The sequence below is a fragment of the Olea europaea genome, unplaced genomic scaffold, assembly GCF_002742605.1.
Source record: "Olea europaea var. sylvestris unplaced genomic scaffold, O_europaea_v1 scaffold452, whole genome shotgun sequence".
NCBI classification, from domain to species: Eukaryota; Viridiplantae; Streptophyta; class Magnoliopsida; order Lamiales; family Oleaceae; genus Olea; species Olea europaea.
Window position 1 is genome coordinate 185,246 of NW_019262826.1, and position 21,634 is coordinate 206,879.

At 37.2% G+C, this 21,634-nt stretch overlaps 2 protein-coding genes and 1 pseudogene across 2 annotated transcripts; 2 read left to right on the forward strand and 1 right to left on the reverse strand.

Annotated features, from left to right (window-relative positions):
* Positions 1–2,640: 2,640 nt before the first annotated feature.
* Positions 2,641–10,204, forward strand: LOC111388066 (annotated as a pseudogene).
* A 2,023-nt stretch (positions 10,205–12,227) lies between these two features.
* Positions 12,228–13,810, reverse strand: LOC111388067. The gene is made up of 2 exons (XM_023012731.1): positions 13,011–13,810; positions 12,228–12,798 (listed from the first exon to the last, which is right to left on the reverse strand). Exons 1-2 carry the CDS (start codon positions 13,808–13,810, stop codon positions 12,228–12,230), a joined length of 1,371 nt encoding a protein of 456 aa, XP_022868499.1.
* Positions 13,811–17,309: 3,499 nt separating this feature from the next.
* LOC111388068 (protein FAR1-RELATED SEQUENCE 5-like) lies at positions 17,310–19,593 on the forward strand. The gene is made up of 6 exons (XM_023012732.1): positions 17,310–18,059; positions 18,192–18,397; positions 18,530–18,608; positions 18,763–18,981; positions 19,235–19,336; positions 19,492–19,593. The coding sequence occupies exons 1-6, from the start codon at positions 17,310–17,312 to the stop codon at positions 19,591–19,593; spliced, it is 1,458 nt and encodes a 485-aa protein (XP_022868500.1).
* The last annotated feature ends 2,041 nt before the right edge of the window (positions 19,594–21,634 follow it).

Consider the following 21,634-nt stretch of genomic DNA (forward strand, 5'->3'; position numbering starts at 1 on the left):
TCATGGACTCTGATATTATATTAAAACTTGAAATCCTATTTTAAAATGTCAACATAATTAAGAAGAGTAGTCCAAATCTTTATATTTTATTTATATTTTTATATTTATTCGACGTTTATCCTTTTAACACATTGTACAAGCTGATGATGAAAACATGCATATATAGAGGACAAATTGAAATTGTTAACTCCAACTCACGTGTTAAGTCCATTAGACGTATAGGCAAGATTATTATGCGTATAAGATTCAAGATTAATCTATACAAATATAATTGAGGGGTCATGCAGTATAATAATTAATTCCTCTACACTAGAATATGTAAAGAAAGAGAGTGAGGGATTAATAATAGAGTTGACGTGTCCAAGTGTCAAAAATAAAATCGCAACGTGAACAACTAAATGGGATAACAGATCGAGCAGCTAGATTCCATGTAACAATAATTCCTCATAACCACCGCCAGATCCTAATCATAGGAGTGAATTGTCTAAATGGTCACTGAACTTTGTAAAAAGTTTCCAATGGATTACTGAACCTTAAAAATCATATAAGTGGTCACTAAACTTTGCAAAAGATTTTTACGGGGTCGCTGAACTTTAAAAATCACCTAAATGGTCACTAAACTTTGCAAAAGGTTTCTACGAGATCACTGAAATTTGTAAAAGATTTCCACGAGGTCATTGAATTCAATGACCCTTGGGAAACCTTTTGCAAAATTTAGTGACCATTTAGGTAATTTCTAAAGTTCAATGATCCCGTAGAAACTTTTTACAAAGTTCAGTGACTATTTAGGTGATTTTTAAAGTTCAGTATCCCTTACCTTTTGTAAAGTTTAGTGACCATTTGGACAATTCACTCTCATCATAGTCTATATATAGCAAAAGCTTGCCTTGTTAGACACGTCTTTCTCCAGCTTCAGCAGCAATACTCATTGAAGTTATTAATTCCATTCATATATATAAAGCTCTTCTCCATAAAAGAATTTCTCAAGTTATATATACATCAATTATGAATAGCTCCCAATATTGTTCAATGGGCATCTACTAGTGATTGTTGCACTGTTGTGTTTCTTGTTAGGTCTTGTCACCATATCGCTCAGCAGATAAAGATAATGGATTCAAATCCCGGAATGCATATTTGGAAGAAGCTCATTGAAAATGGCCTTGGCCTAAAACCTCAGATGGGGTATCAGATTTGTCTTATTTTAATAAAATCGAATGTTTTTAGATGAATTTTATGACTATATATTGCTCATCAGATGGAACAGCTGGAATCATTTTCAATGTGACATTGAAGAGAAGTTGATTAGGGATACAGGTGAGTGAGTCATCGACTCATCATTTGACATTTTTGATGGCTGATTTAAATTCCTAAATTTTCTTTCTTCAGCTGATGCAATTGTATCAACTGGGCTTGCAACACTTGGATATGACCAAAATGGGGTCTCAATATGAGTTTGAAAATTCAAAGCATAACTTTTTCAGTTGAAAGTTGAACGTTCATCTCTTTTGACTTCTTTCCTCATTCAATTGACCCCGAGGACTCTCTAATATTCATCGTGAGGTCCGAAACAATTTTTGAGTATTTGTATTTTAGTCCCGAAACTTTAGATTTGCTTTATTTTAGCCCTTTTCTAGTTCTTTCTTCCAATTCTTTGTCGTAACATGATTTTTTCTAATAAAAGCAATAAATAACAAATTAGGTATTAATTCATCCAAAGAATAACAAAATATCATCATTTAGGATCCCAAATAAATGTAGTTGACTTATCAACAAGCCACTTTTTTAGTGGCTCTCCCTTCTTCAGGGATTGGCTGTACTTCGAAAACAGCCTCTTCTTCAGAGGCATCTATCATTTTGATGTCATCCCTTTCTTCAGGTTTTTGCCCTTGTTTAGGGTCTTCGTTTATGTCAATGTCCTATAAAATGGCGTTAACATCCCTCGGGGCTCAGCCTTTTTAAGGGAGTTGGTGTCACACTGACTAGCACTCATTTCATCTCCCCTGCCTATGGCTATGCTATTCTTTGTTGGAAGTTTTATACATAGGTGGTGGATGGTTGTGACTATCTATAGCTCCTTTAAGGTTGGTATCCTAAGAACTCCATGATAGGCAAATCGATTATCCACTACCAAAAATTTCATGAAATGGTGAGCCGTGAATGGAGCTGTACCCATCCCTATTGGTAGAATAATCTTTCCTTTTGAGAAGAGAAAGTACCCTCCCTGATAAGTGGGGAAATGATCAAAGAAAAGAATAAGAGTAGTGACCAGGATGATGCTGTAACCAGTAAATCTGTACAAAGGGGAGCTCATTAGAGTTAGCTCATGGTCAACTTCTATCTTATCAAATCTGGCTCCGAATGTGATGTTGATTGAGCTTTCATTGTCTACCAACATTCTTTTAAGACCATTTTTAGCTACAACAGCCCTTACACCAGGGTAACACAATGTGGATAATTTACTCCTACGACATCGTCTTGGATAAATGTATTGGAACCTTCTTTTAGTTGAGGGTTGGCTGTTACTCACTATGAAGCTCACCATTGAGGGTTGGCCAGCATTGGGAGAGAGACTTTTTTTCTCTTACCCTTTCTAGGCCTTTCATCCTCAATGTTTTGCCTTTGTGGCGCATTACTTCTAATATGGCGTCTCGTCTCATTATTCCTAGGTCATTGAACTTATTTAGGAAGTTCGTCTCTTTGCAGATGCCTATTTCTTCTTTGTTTGTTAGGGTGCTTCACAATGTCCCTACAATCAGCAGTGTTGTGGTTATAAGAGTGGTAATACGTGCAGTAGAGAAGTATCTCGTCTCTATTTCTAGGTTTGGTACCTCGTCCCTACCTCTTTCCGTATGAGGGAATCATTGGTAACGTTGCACCTTAGTAGGCTTCTACACTGGGATTCACCTCCTCATAAGCCAAGGTAGGAACTGCACTTAATATTGCTGCTGCCAATGTTTGTCCTGGGTTGAGGGAGGTATATTGTTCAACCTAGTGGTCCATTAAGTAGAAGGTAGGACCTCTTCCTCTTTGCATTTGTGGCGGTGGAGGTTCTTCATTCACCAAATTTCAATGATCTCTTAATTCTTCATTGATGATCTCATTCCTCATCATTTCCAATAAGGCATTGCAACTGGTAGGGTCCTTGTTTTGCACATCTCTCCAAAAGAGAGAGTTCATATCCAATCCTTCCTTTAGAGCTGTTATTGTCTCATGTCATGGAGGCGCTGTATTGGCCCTTCTCCCTCTTTACTTAGAGCAAAGTGCTGTAGGAAAGCTTTCTTGAAGCCTGGCCACCTTTGGATGCTTCTCTCCAGGAGCCTAGTATATCATACTTCAGTCATTCCGATTAGGGTTAAGTGGAAAGTTCTGTACTTCATGGCGGGTGGCTCCTCTCAGTCTTATGTGAGTTTTAAAGTTATTGAGGTGCTTTGCATGATCATCTCTTCTATCATACTTAGGAATTTTAGGGAAAGTAAAGTAGTTTAGGGCAGGGACATTCCTAATCCCTTGTGAGAATGGGAAACTGTCATCACCGTCATCAAGATCGCAGGACCTTTGGGGTTCGTCAGAATCTTCATCCTCTCTTGTGTTTTCCGAGATGGTTGAGATGGTCCTGCTTGATTTCTTACCTGTTTTGCCCTCCTCTCGCGCCGATTTCTAGGCAAAGGATTCGGAGGCATTTTCAATGTCACTTGGTTCATTTTGTCTTTCGAACTGAAACGGCCTCGGTTAAGCCTGCCTAGTTCTAGGCTGCCTTGGGTTCAACCAGTTAAAGACACTAACTGACCTCTGGGGCAGGTCATCTACAGCATAATTTGGAAAAGAAATTGTATGGAACATCGTGAGGTTGATCAGTGGCATAGTAGGTTGATATATCAACCCCAACTGTAATGCCCCGAATTCTCAAAACCCGAAGCGTTAAAAATAATCAGTCTTTCTTTGATTCGACCCCTTTGATATTAACCAAAGTATTTTGTAAATCAGAAAGTTTTTGATTTTTTATTTTTTGAAAATATATAAAAATATAAAGGGAGGTAGTTATTCATATAAATTTAGGCAATTTTGGCGAAATTTGGTTTTTTTGAAAGTATTGGAGGCAATTCAGCAAATACAGGTAGAACAACAACGGAAGGAAAATATGTTTGGTCTAGCCAATGTCTACTAAAAATTATGAAATTTTTACTACAACTAAATTTTTGCTCGAATATGCTGGACAGAAAACTCGGATTTGATACGACGCAGTTTACTAAAACAGGCATAACTTTATCTCTAGATAATATTTTAAGGTAATTCCAAAGGCTACTATTAGAAGACTCATAGATCTTTGAAAAGACATTGATTTCACTCTAAAATGTGCACATACCCCAATTTATAATATTTTTAATCAGAAAGACAGAATCTGAATTTTAAGTTCAGCAGTAAATAAAATTCAGGTGTAGTCATTCCAATATTTCCAAATTATTGTTGACAAGAAATGCATATAAAACGAGATGAAATAGATGTTTAAATGTTTCTGAAAGTGCCATCTAGTCATTCATAATAGATTTACACAATTGGAAATTTTACTAGAAAGTTGAAAGCTTTTCAAATCACCGAGCACTTGCCACTATGCCAAACCACTGTCATGCCTTGAATCAACCTGTGAGATTATAGTAGGGGCTAGTACTACAAGTAATACTCAATAGGAAGGCACTAGAGTACATGATAGAATACATATATGTTTTTAGAATGTAAACTTTGGTCATTTGTTTCATTGTCAATATTTTTCTCTTATTTGAACCACCAAACAGTGCTTCCTTCATAAGCAACACAATAAGGTGTCACCTTCAATCTCTTACTTTTATTTGAGCAACCAAACGGTGCCTCTTTCATGAGTGACACAATAATACGTTTGATGCATAACGAAAACAAATAATTCTTATACCACTTATAAAAATACCGAGAACACCCCTACCTTAAATACTTGGGGTTTGAATATCCTTTCGTGTCTAACAAGAAATAAAATGCAGCGTACTTTAGCCTTTTCTTCAGAAAATTTCCAGATTTAAAGGTCCCTTGTTTCTATGGAAAAAGGAAAAAATAATTTTATGTAAGAGTATAATAGTTTGGGAGAGAAAATGTGACTTTAGAGGTTATTGGAGATTTTGTTTTTCAAATGCAAGATGATAATGTAGTTCACGTGTATTTTGTACAAAAATGGAGTTGTGAAATTGTTTTTCAAACACAAAAGAATGATGTCAATTGCAGTAACCAAATGGAAGTAAAAACAAATGGTGAGCAGTATATTAATTTTGTGCATAATTGTGGAGTTATAATAGTGTAGGTTACTTTCTAATGAAAAGGCAAGAGTTTCAGGGCAATTGGAATTAATCGCCCTGAGTTAATGGAATTTTTTTTTTAATCAATTATGAAGTAAACACGTTATTGACCATGGAATTCAAATGAAATATTTTCTTTTTATTATTTTATTATTTTTATATTAACAAAATATAAATTTTAGATTACTTTTCTTTCTATCGAGATAACTTGAATATAAATTGTTCAAAATCATTTTTTCTTGAGCCCAAATTATTTTATTTAATATGAGCTACAAGATGAGTATAATATTTGATATACTTCATTAAATTTTAAAATATTTAAATATTTGACCCAAATAATTACGTTAAATTCTAAAAGTACTCGTAGGCAAGACAAATCGTTTATGCAAATGAGCAGATCGAGTTTACCATTTCAACCTTCGGACTTTTAATGTGATGCCAAATCTAAAAATGGACTATTTTATTCATTAAATGATCAATGTTAAATTTAGGGTAGCTACATAATAAATATAATTCAAATTATTTTCTAGTTCTACTAGAAAAATTTTATTTTAGAACGACACCATATTTTTTTTTTCTCGGTCGCTACACCAACTTCCTTTTATTGAGGGGCTTCCCTGGTGTATTGCTGGTCTCCAGTCATTTGGAACTGAATCTCTTAAAATAAATGGAAAGAGCCACAGCCGAATTGCATCACTGGAAGCCCTTAGATATTTAACTGTCACACAGACAAGGGAGAGAACCAAGCTCAAAGATATGTTTGAGGAGGCCCATGAAAGGTGTCGTACGACCCCTCTGGAAGGTTTTCCATTTACCATTGAAAACTTCCACTCTGCTCTTGAGAAGTATGACTTCAACTCTGAAATTGGAACCCGGGTGAGAATTATATATATTTTAAATTCATACACCGATACACGTACATGTATATGAATGAATTATGCATGTTTACTACATGAATGCTGCGAGAATATTATAAAGATTGAATTTTTTCAGTGAAAAATTAGTGAGCTATGTACATATTTTTGGGTTTGTATGGTTTGTTTCTGTATATGAATTATGAGGATGTGCATAAAAAGTTTCTCTTTGATGCAATGAGCTAGAATAAGATTTTATCTGAACATTTTTTGCACGTTAACGGGTGTTCTTAACTAAGATTTTAATGAATTTTAAAGGATGATAAATTCTAATGAATTTTTGTGGATTTGAAGGGATTTTTATAAATTTACTAAATATTAAGGATACCTAAAAGGATTTCATTAAAATCTCAACTGAAGATACCTAAATTTAAAATGACTTTTAAAATCCATCACAATCTTAATTGAGGACACCCCAATAAATAACTTATGGTTGCATATGCTCTTGCACATTTTGCATTTGTGGATTTTTATTTTTTACAACATATATTAAAAAATAGCATGTTTGGAGAAGCTTAAAAGCATTTCTTAAAACAGCACCTTAAGTTTAGAGATCAAAAAGATGAATAGTCAAATAGAATGTTTTAGGTTTTGTAGAGATGAGTTGATAGGAAGAATTATGTCAAACCAAGGGGATGCCATTGGATGTTCTGCTCTTTCATTTCATTGATCAATTTTCTTCTTTATGCTAGAAAGAACGGAGTGCTTAAGTTGACAAGTTGAGTTGAATTGCGAGTTTCATGCGTATACATTGAGCCCGAAAGTATGACACATGGTCGTGCTGATCCATATTCTTGCTGATATCTTGGCCAGGTAAAAGTTGAACCTTAAAGAGGAATTTGTGAAAATCTCGAAAACATGGTGAATTTGATAAAGGATTTTCATGTAAATTTGATTAATATTTGAGTTGTTTGAATTGAATCCATTTATAATGTATATATTCTGTTGGCTAAGAATTCTTCAAAAGACATGTTCTTTTGATACTATCAGTATGTATCGGATTTGCCTATGAAATTATTAGATGATCATATTGTTTGGCATATTGGTTGACGCCGAGAGCTGAAATTTTGTGAAATGTGCCCTGTTCTTCTTGAAAAATGTGCGAAGCTGGGTTACTTGTACGCTGGCTATGAATATGGTTTTCACGCGTGAAACAACAATCAAATTTCTCGAGTTTCATTTTTTCAGCAAATTTTGGCTACAGTATCACTATCTTATTTGGTGTGGGTTCATTCGTATAAGTTGCTTATCCATGGATGATACCAACAAGATATTTTTATATTGTAGTCGAGATACAAGGGAAGACAAGTTTATATGCAAAAGTCAGCAGAAAAGGAAGGATTTTGCTCTGTCAAGCTTGTTTTGTAGTGCTTATGAATTACTTGTTGGCACTATCGATCTGACATGCTTTGATATCCATATTTGACAATAGAGTATGTGCTTCAAATTCTTTGGAACGCCATAGGCTTATAGAAATTCTCTTCTTCTACTATCTTAGTAGATTCAATTGAGCTTATGTGTGACAAAGTGAGGGTGTTTTTGTAAAAGCATTAGTCCTCCTACTTCGAACTCATCTATTTCCTTTTCTTTTTTTTTTATATCCAAGTATCCCAACTTACACTAAACTAAATCCTGGACCCCCAAGATCCTTGCCCCTAGAACCTTGGAGGGGGTAAATCGCGGGTTATGCCTCAACTGGATCACAGGTTCCCCCCACCGTCTGTACAATTCTGTGCACAAGAGATCCTCCTCCAAAGTGATTGCTCCATACCAAATAAATCTGGCCGTAGGTTCCCACACTATTTCTTGCATTGAGAGAGTGAGAGTCATTTCATAAAATTATTTTATCTACATTTACACGATTTGTTTTGATGAAGGTTGTGAGTATTTTAAACATACTTTGATAGCATTTTTATCCTTTTGTTAGGTCAAAGGAACGGTTTTTAATACAGGCGAATGAAGCATTAGTTGACATAAATGCAATTTGCATGTGCGAGATGCATTCATACATAATATTTAACATATGGAAGAGGCTGGAATTTTTATTGGTGAAAATGAGGTGGATGATTGTTTAATCTTGAGCCTACGTGTAATCCAGTACGGACTTGCTTGGGAATGTTGTAGACAACTACAAGCTGAAGATATCGTTGTAAAGGGTCTGGTAGGTAATTTCCAAGTATTAAAACATGCAAATGGGTATGATTGTGGGCTATGACATTGTTCGTTGCCTCTCTGTAATATTATATTCGTTGCAAGTGTTAGCCGGATAGCTTACACTGATAATTCCCTGCAGTTACAATTTGTTGTGCGTAAAAATACATTTCTACTTAAGATTTTTGTATTTAAAATACTACATCTCTAGTTTCTTTGGATTCGGTATGCAGGTTATCAGCAAAAATAAAGGTGGAGTGGTGGTAGTGGTGGAGGGCCTTCGTGGATTTGTTCCCTTTTCACAAATATCAACAGCTCATCTTTTGGCTTGCCCATGAATCTTTATATGAGGCCATCTTCTCTTTTAGCAGTAATTCGAAAGGTTGCCCTACTCGGGAATCTCCGGATCTATGCTTATTTTCAACTCCCAGAAGCATTACTACGCCCTTCCTCGTCTCTGAGTACTTAGGTATCCACTGTAAGCCTTTTCTCTACTCTTCCGGATCCTTCCTTTCTTCAAACGGAAGGAATAGAAATAGAATCAGACCGATTCCCGAAATACCTTTCTAGATATTCCTCAATGTCTCGATTCATCCGATTACTACAGGGATGAACCCAATCCGGAATATGAACCATAAAAGAAAATACCTATTAAACCAATCACAAGAAGAGCTCTCCATTTTTCCCCCTTCTACTAAGTTACTCCATGTTCTGAAGTACGTTCTATGTTGCAATTTGTGCCTCTTTCAAAATGTGACCGTTTTGAATCTAAACTCTCACAAAGACTAATTAATTTCATAAAATAAATTTTAAGGGAAAGAAGGATCTTTCTTCTCTAGAGCTCTCTACAGTGAATATGACTATGTTGATCCATTAGATATAAATCTAGGTGCAGCCCTCTCCAATTCTCTTGTTTAGCCTGTTCCAATCTTCCTTAATGGTTGGCCCTTTATCTTTTTTTAGAATGAGAAGTTGCACTTGGTAGTTGTCACCGGAAGCAAGTGAAAGCAGTGAGTTGACTAAGTCTTGTCTTTCCCGAAGTTGATGCAGAAATAGTGATCCCCCGAACTATTTGTTCATGTGTCTTTTCTATCTAGTAAAGCAAATCATCATTTTTTTCAGTATATATGAATTTTAGGGTGAACGTGTGATTTCATATTGGCAGCATTCTTGCTCTCATTAGATGTCAAAATTTCTGCTATCTCCTTTCTCGCAAATGTCTGGATCCTTCAATGATGGATTGTGCTGAAGGTTTTAAACGTTTGATCTATTTTGTAAGGAGTGCACAAGATCTCATCCAAAGATAAAAAGTATTAACGATGAAGAGAATTATATCGATACAAATTGTAATTCAAAAATTAAGGTTCTTTCTCCCATTCTGATGTCATATCTTCCCACTTCGTCATGTCACTGCAAATCATTTAGGTTTCCACTTATTCTTGGTACCTTCCATATTATGAATAAAATCTTATTAAGAACTCTTTTGAACGTGTATCAAAAATCAACTGCAGAAGAGCTTCTAAATAAAGAGCTGCCCCTTAAATTTGTTGAGGTTGACGGAGAACAATATAAGCTTGTCCTCAGTAACTGAAAGGCCATGGCTCATGGTCAGGCACAACTAGGAATTGGGTCATTTGTAATTGACATTGGTGGAATCAATGGACTGATTATCGTGTCTCGAATATTGCTACCGCTCTTCAGCCTGGTGACAGTTTGAAGGTTGTCTCTTTCGAGAAGGCGAAAATGCCTATTCTTATCGATTATCATGTTATTGCAGTTATACTCTCAGTTTACTCGACATTTGGCTTTAGTTCTATCTAGAGAAATTTAAGTCTAAAAGTGAACGGGAATCTTACTGCAACATGTAAATATCATTGATAAAAAATGTTCATATACAAGTACACCGGGCATACTCGGGCAAAACAGAAACCAATATAACATACAATTACTCCGGGCATACCCTGGAGATACAACAAAAGTGAAGTGCAAAAATCATCAATGACCCACGCTAAGGAGTCGAAATGGATCAAGACATCCGGATACAAAAAGAATATAACTTTGTATATGTGTGTCTTGATCTGTCTCACAATGGAATCCAAGTTAGGTGAAAGATCTTCAAAAATCTTCCTGTTACGTGCTAACCAAATATAGTATACGGTACTTGCAAGTGCAATCCTCTTCGCCTTGCTAAGCCATGATGTCCCACGAGCTTCTTTTTTTAACCACTTCAAGGCGCTAGCAAGTGTAGACATGGATCTCCTAATGCCAAGCCACTGTCTAATATTCCCCCATATGGATGAAGTGAAAGAACATTCAAAGAATATGTGACATCCGGTTTCTGCCATATGTCCACAAAAAACACAATTACGATCAATATCCAAAAATTGCAATTTGTCTTTCGTTAGGAGTTTAGATTGAACCCCTAACCAAAGCAAAAGGAGTACTTTGGAGTTATGCATGGTCTCTAAACCTCGACAGCCCAAATCTTCTTTGTACCCCTCGGCCTCAAGAAATCATAGGCCATTTTTATGCTGAATTTTTCACCTGCTGACCAGCCATGAAAATTGTCCAGAAATCCCAGAAAATGATTGTTGTTTTGACTTGCCGACCAACCCTGAAATCTGTCCAAATTACCTTGAAATTGGTCCCTGTTTTGAGAAAGACCAGCATGCTGACTTGGGGTAAAAGCAGCATTAACAAACTAGTTGTTTCCACCATTTACCTAGACGGGCAACACTTGCTGTCCATGTGCAAGACACTGGGGCACAACAACCATTTTAAGCCATAAATCTCTAATTTCTAGCAATTTTTTGAAGAGTGGGGAGTGATCTTTCTTGGGTAGAACATCCCAAATGCAAGTCCCTTTAAGATAAACTTGGTGAACCCAACGTATCCAAAGAGTGTCCTTTTTATGTTGGATATTTCAAAGGGATTTAGCAAGTAGAGCTAAGTTCCAACTCTTCAAGTCTTTCAACCTGAGGCCCCCTTCATCCTTTGGAAGGCAAAGATCCTTCCACGCCACCAAAGGTTTCTTGGATTTTCAAAGAAATTTTCAGCCAAGGCTAACAATTCTTGAGATAATTGTAGTCGGGATAGAAAAAATAAAAAGCCAAAAGCATTCAACACCTTGGAGCATCGTCCTAATAAGTTCCACCTTATCGGCATAACATAACGATGAGCAATTCCAAGCCCCAATATAATCAGCAATTTTATCAAAGAATGGAGCACAACAACTTACTTTGAGCTTCACCGAAGCAAGAGGGATACCCAAGTAACGGAAAGGCATAGTACCTTTCGTGATATTTGTAACTTTCATGATATTATCAAGCTCATACCCATAAATTCCAGTTGTATACAGGCTGGATTTTAAAGTGTTCATCCTCAAACCCGATACAAAACCAAAGTTGGTAAGGCAATACATAAGAATTTGCACTGACATAACATTTCCCCTTGCAAAGAGCATCAAGTCATCCGCAAAAGCTAAATGAGTTATCTTTAAGGGGCCACATTTGGGGTGATAATTGAATTCACTATCATTTGTGGCAACCTTAATCATTCAAGAAAAATATTCGAGACAAAGCACGAGCAAAAAGGTGGAGAGCGGATCACCTTGCCGAAGACCTTTCCCACCCTTGAAGAAGCCATGCATACTCCCATTCAAAACTATGGAATATGTTGAAGAAGTAACACATTCCATAACCCATTGTATAAATCTCAAAGGAAAGTGCAACCCTTCAAGTATTCCTTTAAGAAAATCCCAACTTACCGAATCATAAGCTTTCCTTATATCAATTTTTAGGAGGCATCTAGGAGCTACCATTTTTCTATTATATTGTCTCATGAGTTATTGGGCAAGATGAATATTTTTCATCATACTCCTACCTTCAATAAAAGCAGGTTGTGCTTGATCCACAATATCCCCCCAGATAGGCCTCAATCTAGAAGCAAGGATTTTAGTGATCACTTTATAGATAACATTGTAACAAGATATAGGCCTATAATCCCCAACACTAGGTGCATGTCTTGATTTTGGCACCAAAGCAATGACCGCGTGGTTGATTTGTTTGAGGATAGATCCCGATGAGAAGAATTCCATGATGGCCTCCACAAAATCATGTTCAATAGTCCCCCCATGCCTTTTTGAAAAAACGTAAGTGTAACCATTTGGACCGTGAGATTTATCATCTCCAATCCCAAATAGAGCTTCTTTGATCTCATAACAAGAAATGTCCCGAATTAATGAGATGCCTTGTTCCAAGGATACCAAAGGCCCATTGCGAATAATGTCCATGTCAATCAGCCCCACCGGCTCTTTTTTTCCCAGCAAGACAAATTCCAAAGCAACTTGGTCTTGTGAAGTAGTATACATCACATCCTCCTTAAGCGTAGTAGCAATAAAATTTCTCCTTGTGTTCCTTTTAAAAACCGAGTGAAAGAATTTTGTACATTTATCACTTTACTTAAGAAAAATACACTTAGCTTGTTGATAATAAAAGCTTCGTTCAGCTTCACATAAACCCACGACTTTCTTTCTCAATCTTGCCACCATAAGTTGATAATGCTCATTCTTAGGTTGATCATGAAGTATAAGTTGGGCAGCCTCCAATTCACTTTTAGCCTCGTTTGCCCGAGTAGAAATGTGTCGAAGTGCTTAACATTAAGCTCGTTCAATGCTCCTTTTAATTTGCACGACTTCTTACAAAGAATAAGTTTCTTTGTTCCCACCACATTAAAATTCCAGCTAGCTAGAATAATATCATTGAAATCCTCGTGGTTTGTCCACCTATTAAAGAATTTAAATGATTTTCTAGTATTCACCATACGATCATGAATAGACACGATGCATGGAGAATGATCAAAAAGGCACCTGAAAGGTAACAAATCAGGAAAGACATATGCACCATTTTGTACCCAAATATCATTCACCATGACCTTATCAATTTTGCTCCAAGTCGAATTATCAATCCAAGTGTAAAGACAACCAATGGAACGCACATCTGTAAGACCAACACGAAGGCAACAATTAGCAAAATCTTTAATTTCATAAGGAGTTACTTCCGCCCCATTGCTATTCTTATCAAATTTTAGCACATTGTTGAAATCACCAAGAATCATCCAAGGCAATGAAACATTTGCATGAAGGTCCATGATGTTGTTCCAAAGTGGCCTCCGGCTAACAATTGTATGAAAACCATAAACAAAACTAACAAGAAAGGTATAAGATGTTACCTTGCAAGTAGCAATAAAATGGATAATTTGTGGGGTCGTCTCCAAAACTTCCAACTTAACTTTGGATGGACTCCATAAAATCAAGATTCGACCGGCTCTATGAGTGCAAAAATCGTTGACTTGCATAAACCCATCAAATTTATTCTGCATAACTCGGTTCAACTTTTGATCTCCAAGCTTTGCCTCCAAAATACCCATGACATCAATGCAATGTCGCTTGATGAAGTCTCAAATCCCATTTTGTTTGAGGGGAAATTCAAGCCCCTAATATTTCAAGATGCAATCTTCATGATCTTGAAGCAAGGGATGTTCCCTTCTTCTTGTCAATTTTAGTTCCCGCTTTCCTTTGCTCATCAACCTTTCCTTTAAGCTTTTCATTGCTAGATTTATTTGACTCCGCCCCTCTAATATCTGATGAAGAATCTAACCCTGTATTATCCCTTTGACTTCTATCACATGCGGACACGTGAAGGGTTGGTACGGGCTGAATTTTTCCCATTTTTCCTGTTGACAACCTCAACAGATGGGACGTCAATCTGGTCCTGGACCTGATTTTACTGGCAATCCACAAAATCATGATGTACCTATGCACAATTTTGAATAACAGGCTGCCTTTTCTGGCCATTTATCACCCTAAGCTGCTGACTTTCATTCCTGGCTGAAACACAAGTTGTTTTAGCTGAAAAAATTTTGTAAATTTGGAGCTGCCAAAGTCTTCCCAGCCTGCACGTTTTTCCCATATGCCCGGCATGGAGGTAGTAGATATCTCGCCATTTATGGCCTTACCTTTGTCACCGGCGGGCTGGTTTTTATAGTTGCAACCAAGGGTGGAATGCTCAAACACTTTGCAAGAACCACAAAATTTTGATTCATGCTCGAAAAGAATTTCTTGTTCCCTCAAATTACCATTAGGTAGTCTTATCTTTACCACCCGCACAAGCTCAATAGATGCGTGATTTCAGCTAGGGCTCTTGCATAGGATAGTCTACCTCTTGATACCGTGACCTTATCGGTCGAGATGGGTTTACCAACTTTGGAAATAATCTTACCCAAGGCATTCGTGTTCCAAAACTCCAATGGCAATCTCGGTAAGGTAATCCAAACCGACATGGTGCTAACATCTTTGTCATCAAAATCAAAATAGCGGGGCATGACTTTCAACATTAATGGTCTCCCATATACCAAGTAGGGACCCCCATGCAACATATTTAGCCTTTCCGCATCCGTCTCAAATTTGAACACCAACCAACCACTCGAGTGCACATAATATTTATACTCAACTTTCCATAAATCACATAATTGGAGTAAGGCCATTTTTCTGGGAAACCTATCGGCAAAATATCCAACAAGACCATATCTCCAAGAGTTTTCGATATTGTCTTCATCAGATTCACCGAAAACCACTTCTTCCGATTGAATATCGAAGGCTTTCAACTTAATGTTTTCCTCCATTTTCCTATTATCTTTGAAGAGGTTTACCCATGGAGCTCTAGTGTCTTTCACAACCTCAATCCCAGCACCATTTTCATTATTCCGGTTATTTAATTCCACTTTATGCAACTCAACATCAAATTTTTCAGATTCTGTGTCATCTTCACCAAGTGTTACTGATACACTCGGTGAGAGAAAATTCACCTTATTTTTATCCACCAAACAAGATTTCGAATCGGCATCAACACCTCCTCCAACATCAACCTGTCGAAGAGCTTGGGGTTTAAGGGGAGCCAAACCATTATATTGGCCAGCAACAATTTTCTTCTTACCCTTGCAGAAATAGAAAACTGGACCAACTGGGAAGAGGGGAAAAAACATGCAAAAAAAAAATCCAAAAGTCACAAATAACAACCTAAAAAGGGGAGAGAAGTGGGCCGGCAATAGATATCTGGGATAGAAAGTCCAGAAAATGAAGTGGCCCAAAGGAATAAATAATGACCCAAGGAGGTCCAGCCAAAACAGACCCAATTGGATGACCCGTATCACACTAAAACCAATAGAAATCTGAGATAAATAATATTTAAAACTTGAATAAAGCTAGTTGTACTCGTCCACTTACCCGCTCGTTTACACGCTCACGTGGGTTTGTCCAAAAAATGAATAATAAATTGGTTTAGGCGGTGGGGGGTCCATTTCTGTCATTTGACTTTGGGGCTGGGCGTTCTTGTAGCATTCCATTCAAAAGTTGCGTGAAATTGCAACTCTCGTCTTTGCCGGGAAAGCGGGGCTCCTCTTCTGCGAAAAATTATTTACACTTGCCCATTTCTTCTTCATAAAGGGGAAATTTTTTTACGCATTTCTTCTTCAGAAAGGGGAAATTTTGACGCCGGTCCGACGCCGGGTTCATTTCACATCAGTTCGTTCAATTTGTTCACTAATATCTATTGGCCGCGATTTCCAGTCGTCGCTTGGCGTTCTGTGAAATATCCAACAATGGCTACAGTCGAGAGGCAAAGTGGAAGTCGAAATCTGGTTTCAGTCGAAGAGATGACGGACCCAGGTATTCCCCTTTCCCATTTTTGGTTTGATACTGCTGTAGGGTTTAGGAACAAAGGTATACTCTTTCCCTTGCATTTTTTCGTGCTGTAAGACCAAACATATTTGTTGTAAGAACATAAGCTTTGTCATGAGCGAAGTTCCTGATGGATTGACTACCATTAAGTGATGTCTTTTTACACTAATTCCATTCGATTTAATCTAGTGAAGTTTGGAAAAGCTTTCATAAGGACATTAGCAACCGTGAAAATGAATGAATATGCAGACTTTTTGATAGAAATTGAACCTTTGTAAAGAAAAATGTATAAGAACTGCCTTCTGGTGAAGTTAAATGCAACACGTTTTTTCTTAGAAAATTAACCCATTTGATCAATATGTCAAGTGAAAATGTTTAAAGTTTCTTAAAATGTGCGGCGAAGTATTATGGAAAATTGGGGCCAAAATACGCAAGAATATTTTGTAGAACGGAACTTCTTATCACTTCTAATCTGGAAGTCACCTAAGCGTTTCATTTTATCCTGTCATTTTTAAGTTTTCTGGGACTGGGTTATAGATGCTGATGCTGCAATTCTGTATTTTGAAAATGGATTTAATTTTGCTGATTTTTGTTACTTGCAATCGGATATGTTGTTAATTTGTCCTTTTTCAAGTGAAGTTGGTTTCAAGAGGTTTACATATATAAACTTTACAATTTTTTTTTTTGTTTGTCGCAGCGAAAGGAATTTCGAAAGAGGCAGACAACGATATGTTGTTAGAATCAGATAACAATAAGATGTTGGAAAGTGCGAATGTAGTGGACAATGGAATTGTAGGACTAGATGGTATGATTGTGCCCGAAGTAGGTATGAAGTTTAGCGATGAAAAAGAAATGTTTGATTTTTACAAACGATATGCGTACAATGTAGGCTTTCCGATTAGGAAAAGAAATTCGCAAAAGGATGATGATGGAATTGTAAGATACGTTGTGTTTACATGTAGTCGTGAAGGTCGTAGAAGTAGTAACACAAGCGGTTCTATGAAGACGCAAGCTACCATTCAAACGGGTTGTAAAGCTAGGTTGACTGCATCATTAGATGCGTGCGGAGTATGAAAAATTAACACAGTCAATCTCATTCACAATCATAAAACCAGCCCTTCGAAGTCCAGGTTGTATCGTTGCAACCGAGAATTGAGTGCCCATGTGAAACGACGTCTTGAAGTGAATGACATGGCAGGGATTCCTTTACATAAAAGTTACAATTCAGCGGTTGTAGAAGCAGGGGGGTATGAGAATATGACTTGCATTGAGAAGGATTGTCGAAATTATGTGGAACAGGTAAGGCGGTTAAAACTGGGCGAAGGAGATGCTGCAGCAATTCAGTTATACTTTTCGAAAATGCAGTCAATGTGCTCTGGTTTTTTCTTTAGTATGGATTTAGACGAGGAGTCACGGTTGAGGAATATTTTCTGGGCAGATAATAGGAGTAGGTTGGCATATAAGGAGTTTGGGGATGTTGTAACATTCGATACTACATACCTAATGAACAAGTATGACATGCCATTTGCGCCTTTTGTTGGAGTTAATCATCATGGGCAATCAACACTCCTTGGTTGTAGTTTGTTGTTAAACGAAAATACAGAAACATTTGTGTGGCTTTTCAAGACTTGGCTTCAGTGCATGCATGGACAAGCACCCCTCGGTATTATTACCGATCAAGACAGGGCCATGCAGAATGCAATTCAAATTGTGCTCCCGAACACAAAACATAGATGGTGTTTGTGGCACATATTGAAAAAGTTGCCAGAGAAATTTGGACACCACAGCGACAAGGGTGAAATATTTTCTGCCATACATGTACTGGTGTATGATACTGAAACCATTGACGAATTTGAAGAGGGTTGTAGTGCGATGATAGAGAAGTATAATTTGCATGACAATGACTGGTTGTCAGGATTGTATTCGAACAGGGGCCGTTGGGTACCTTGCTATTTGAAATGTATGTTCTAGGCTGGAATGTCAACTACTCAACGTAGTGAGAGCATGAATGCATTCTTCGACGGGTATGTGCACTCTAAGACGTCGCTGAAGTAATTTGTTGAAAAATACGAGCGAGCTTTGAGGAATAAGGTAGAGAAGGAGTTCCAGGCAGATTTCAAATCTTACTCACAAATGGCTCCATGTGCAACGAAATATGAGCTAGAGAAGCAATTTCAAGTAGTTTATACCATCTCAAAATTTAGGGAAGTTCAGGATGAGTTCATTGGGAAGGTCTACTGCGATCTCATATCTTCGTCAGAGTGCTTCTCAGGGACGAGGTATGAGGTATTGGAAGATGTCGTACATGACGATCGATTGAAGAGAAAGAGCTGTTATGTCACTTTTCAAAAGGAGAAATGTGAAATCGTATGTAGTTGTCACCTCTTTGAGTTTCGAGGAATAATTTGCAGGCATGCGATCGCTGTACTCATCCGTAATAACATCACTTCACTGCCCAACTCCTACATATTACAGAGATGGAGAAGAGATGTGAGTTGGGCCCACACCAAAGGTCGCAGCCAACTACGATGGTTTGAGTAGCAGTCCAGCCCAGTTGAGATATGACAAATTGTGTCAATCATTTGCTTCTCTTGCGAACTTGGTTGCAAAGGACGATGAGGAAAGTCGTGAGGTAATGGAATAGATAGATTGCAAAGAACGAACAGTGGGTTTGACGAGGTCGACTGGTGGAAGTAATAGCTTAGCACAGCAGGCTTCTCAGACAACGTTACATGATGGAGATGGAGCATCACATCACTCTGTCATAGGAAGTGTACAGGACCCAAAATGCTCGAACAGAAAAGGTGCACCAAAGAAACTCCGCAGGAAAAGCTGTTTGGAATCAAATTCTAATAACGCAAAGGTATGTTCGCAATTTCTTTTGTTTCGTTAAAAAGTGAGTAGTGGTAGTAATTATTTATCTCGTGTGCAGTCCCGTCCAACTTCAATTAAGGGAAGGAAAACGAAGGCAGGCCTAAGTAAACTGGGAGAAGTTGGATCGATTTCATACGCCATGCAGGCACCAGTCTCATATTCACAACTCCTAATGGTTTGTCTCTTTACATTGTTAATAGAATATGATTTGCACTTTTTATTTACATTATACTATGGTGCAGGGTGCTGCCGAAAGTCCTGCATTTACGCAACAACAAATGTCTCCCAATTTCATCCCATTGGATCCAACAAATGCCATGTTGTATGGTTCAGGTAACGATATGGTTTGTCTTCGTTATTTTTTTCAAGTCATACGTCGCCTGCATAATAACTTTGATTATTTCGCAGTTGGAAATGCAATGTCTAATTACTAGCCATATGTACCTAACCAAGGTGGACCGAATATGTGATGCTAGATGAAGCAGTTTTATTTTTGCAGAAGACGACTCGGTGCAATCTTCATCCTCCTTCCTTCTCAATTTTGTTACTTGTAAGAGTGGAGATGCATGTAATACAAAATAAAAGCAAGGACAATGATTGAGAAGGTTAGTAGTTTGTTTTAACCCCAAAATTTCACATTAATAAGCAATACCAAACACGAGTATTTATCCTCGTAGCTTAAATAAATTTAAAATAAGTAATATCTTTTTCAACAAGTTAAACTTCTGAAATAATTGAAAATTAATAGCATGTTATTCAAATCCAATTTTAAGAATGGCATCGGGCCCCAAAACAGCAAGCCTTTGTTATTGTTATTATGTAAAAATAGTTGGTAATACATGATGTTTGATATTCAAGTGACATCTTCATTTTTTGAATAATTATGCCTCCAAGTCCAAGACTTTAAGGAGGTGGTAGACCTAAGTGTGTTAGGTAATGGCCTTTCATTTGAACAGCACAGACATGTAATTTAATTAACATAATTCCCTTGCTGCTTTTAGCTCTACACTTGATTAGAAGGCTTATTCATGTAGTGCACTTAATTTTGAGGGTTAGAGATGCTTAACTTTGTGATAGTAATAATTTTTCATTAATAAATCTATATCTCACTGCCTGTGACAGTGATAAAACTTGATGGAAATCAAACACTTGCTTTTGGCCGACTCAATCAACAGTGTGCTTGATTGTGTATCTAAAGTAGGGTTAATTTCACCAACGGTCTATTTTATTTCTATTATGTCTTATGAAACTGGAAAACTTCTTCCTTGAGCAATGAAGACTGCTTTGGATATGTTTTTCATGATACTTTTATATTTTTCGATGTTAATTTGACTCTTTGCTTTGAGGTTATATGCCAATTTTCAGCAGAGTTAGTAACAACTGCCACATTTTCCTTTTTGCTAATGTCATTTCAGATCTCATACAAAAATGAAGAACCCGGAGGTTTTGTTTGACATATTGATTGGAAAGAGATGGAAATTGCCCAGTCTGAGTTTGCACGTGCCAGATACATGTGTAAGAGAGCTCGGGAAGAAGTCGAGAAGGCTGAGAAAATGAAGGCTATGGCCTGTAAACAGATTGATTCTACCTGCAGGGAAATCACTTGCCAGTGTTGTAGAGGAAAGTTTAGTTAAAAACTGCTAACCAGATTTTGAGTCTATGTTGGAGGATTAAAAAACCACTGGTTGTCACTCACTTTTAGCTGAAATTTCATGTTCATCACTCAACTTCATTTTCTTCCAAGTTTATCGTTGGTTGCTAAACATTTGTTACAATTTAATAAATCCGTCCATGTCCGTCAGTCTGGAAAATGGAAAAGCTGACAAACATTTTAGTAGCAAATAACTATAAGACTCCTGTAATTTACTTCCTATGATAAGAGTAAATACACGATGGATTTGAATTGGCATTGCAAAATGCAGTCTTTGACACTTCAATCTCTACTAGAAGTTCCTTTACTGAATCTTTTAATTCTTGGGTTCCTCATAATTTCATTTTTCGACTGAACTAATCACTTAATCAGTTTCTCATAACCCAAATAATCAATTTCAAGGTTTCTTTTCTCGTGAGAATCAACAAACATAGCTTTACGTACGGTAACCAAAAATAATATTTCACACACAATAGCTTTGCATAAAAATAACTTCAACGCAAAATTCATAACACGAAGACAACAACATGACCATTTGCGAGGAATAATTTTCAGGCCAACACCTTAGTGCAAACACCAATATTAACAAAATACATCAACTACACTAATCACTTATTCAGCTACCCACAAATCATGCTAGCCCCTTCCCTTTCATATCCACTTCTGCACTTTCGTTGCCATTCCTTATTGTCACATTTAAAGAAATCTCAATGTTTCGTTCCTTAGACACCACGTGACAAAGAGACTGGAACATGCGAGAGAACTGCTGAACATCTTCAAGTGCTGCATGATTATTCGAGTTCGCGGTAACATTACTTGACCCACTGCTTGATTCTCCCTCATCGACCCATGCCCAATATTTACAATTAGCACTGCAGCACTCGAACAATCTTCCCTTGTTCTTTGTCTCCCTCTCGACCTCAAAGCACTTCACAATTCCACATTTACACAAGGGGCATCGCCTTTTGTTTGGGCAATCCGCAAACAAGTG

Excerpts from the sequence above, each read along its gene's own strand:
- LOC111388067 (XM_023012731.1), bottom strand. The coding sequence starts at position 13,810 with ATGGGTATTTTGGAGGCAAAGCTTGGAGATCAAAAGTTGAACCGAGTT. Across the intron at positions 12,799-13,010 it reads TTCGACACATTTCTACTCGG|GAACACAAGGAGAAATTTTA; the intron begins GCAAACGAGGCT and ends GGTTTTTAAAAG.
- LOC111388068 (XM_023012732.1), top strand. The coding sequence starts at position 17,310 with ATGGCAGGGATTCCTTTACATAAAAGTTACAATTCAGCGGTTGTAGAA. Across the intron at positions 18,060-18,191 it reads ATTCGAACAGGGGCCGTTGG|CGAGCTTTGAGGAATAAGGT; the intron begins GTACCTTGCTAT and ends GAAAAATACGAG. Across the intron at positions 19,337-19,491 it reads ATGGTTCAGGTAACGATATG|AAGACGACTCGGTGCAATCT; the intron begins GTTTGTCTTCGT and ends TTATTTTTGCAG.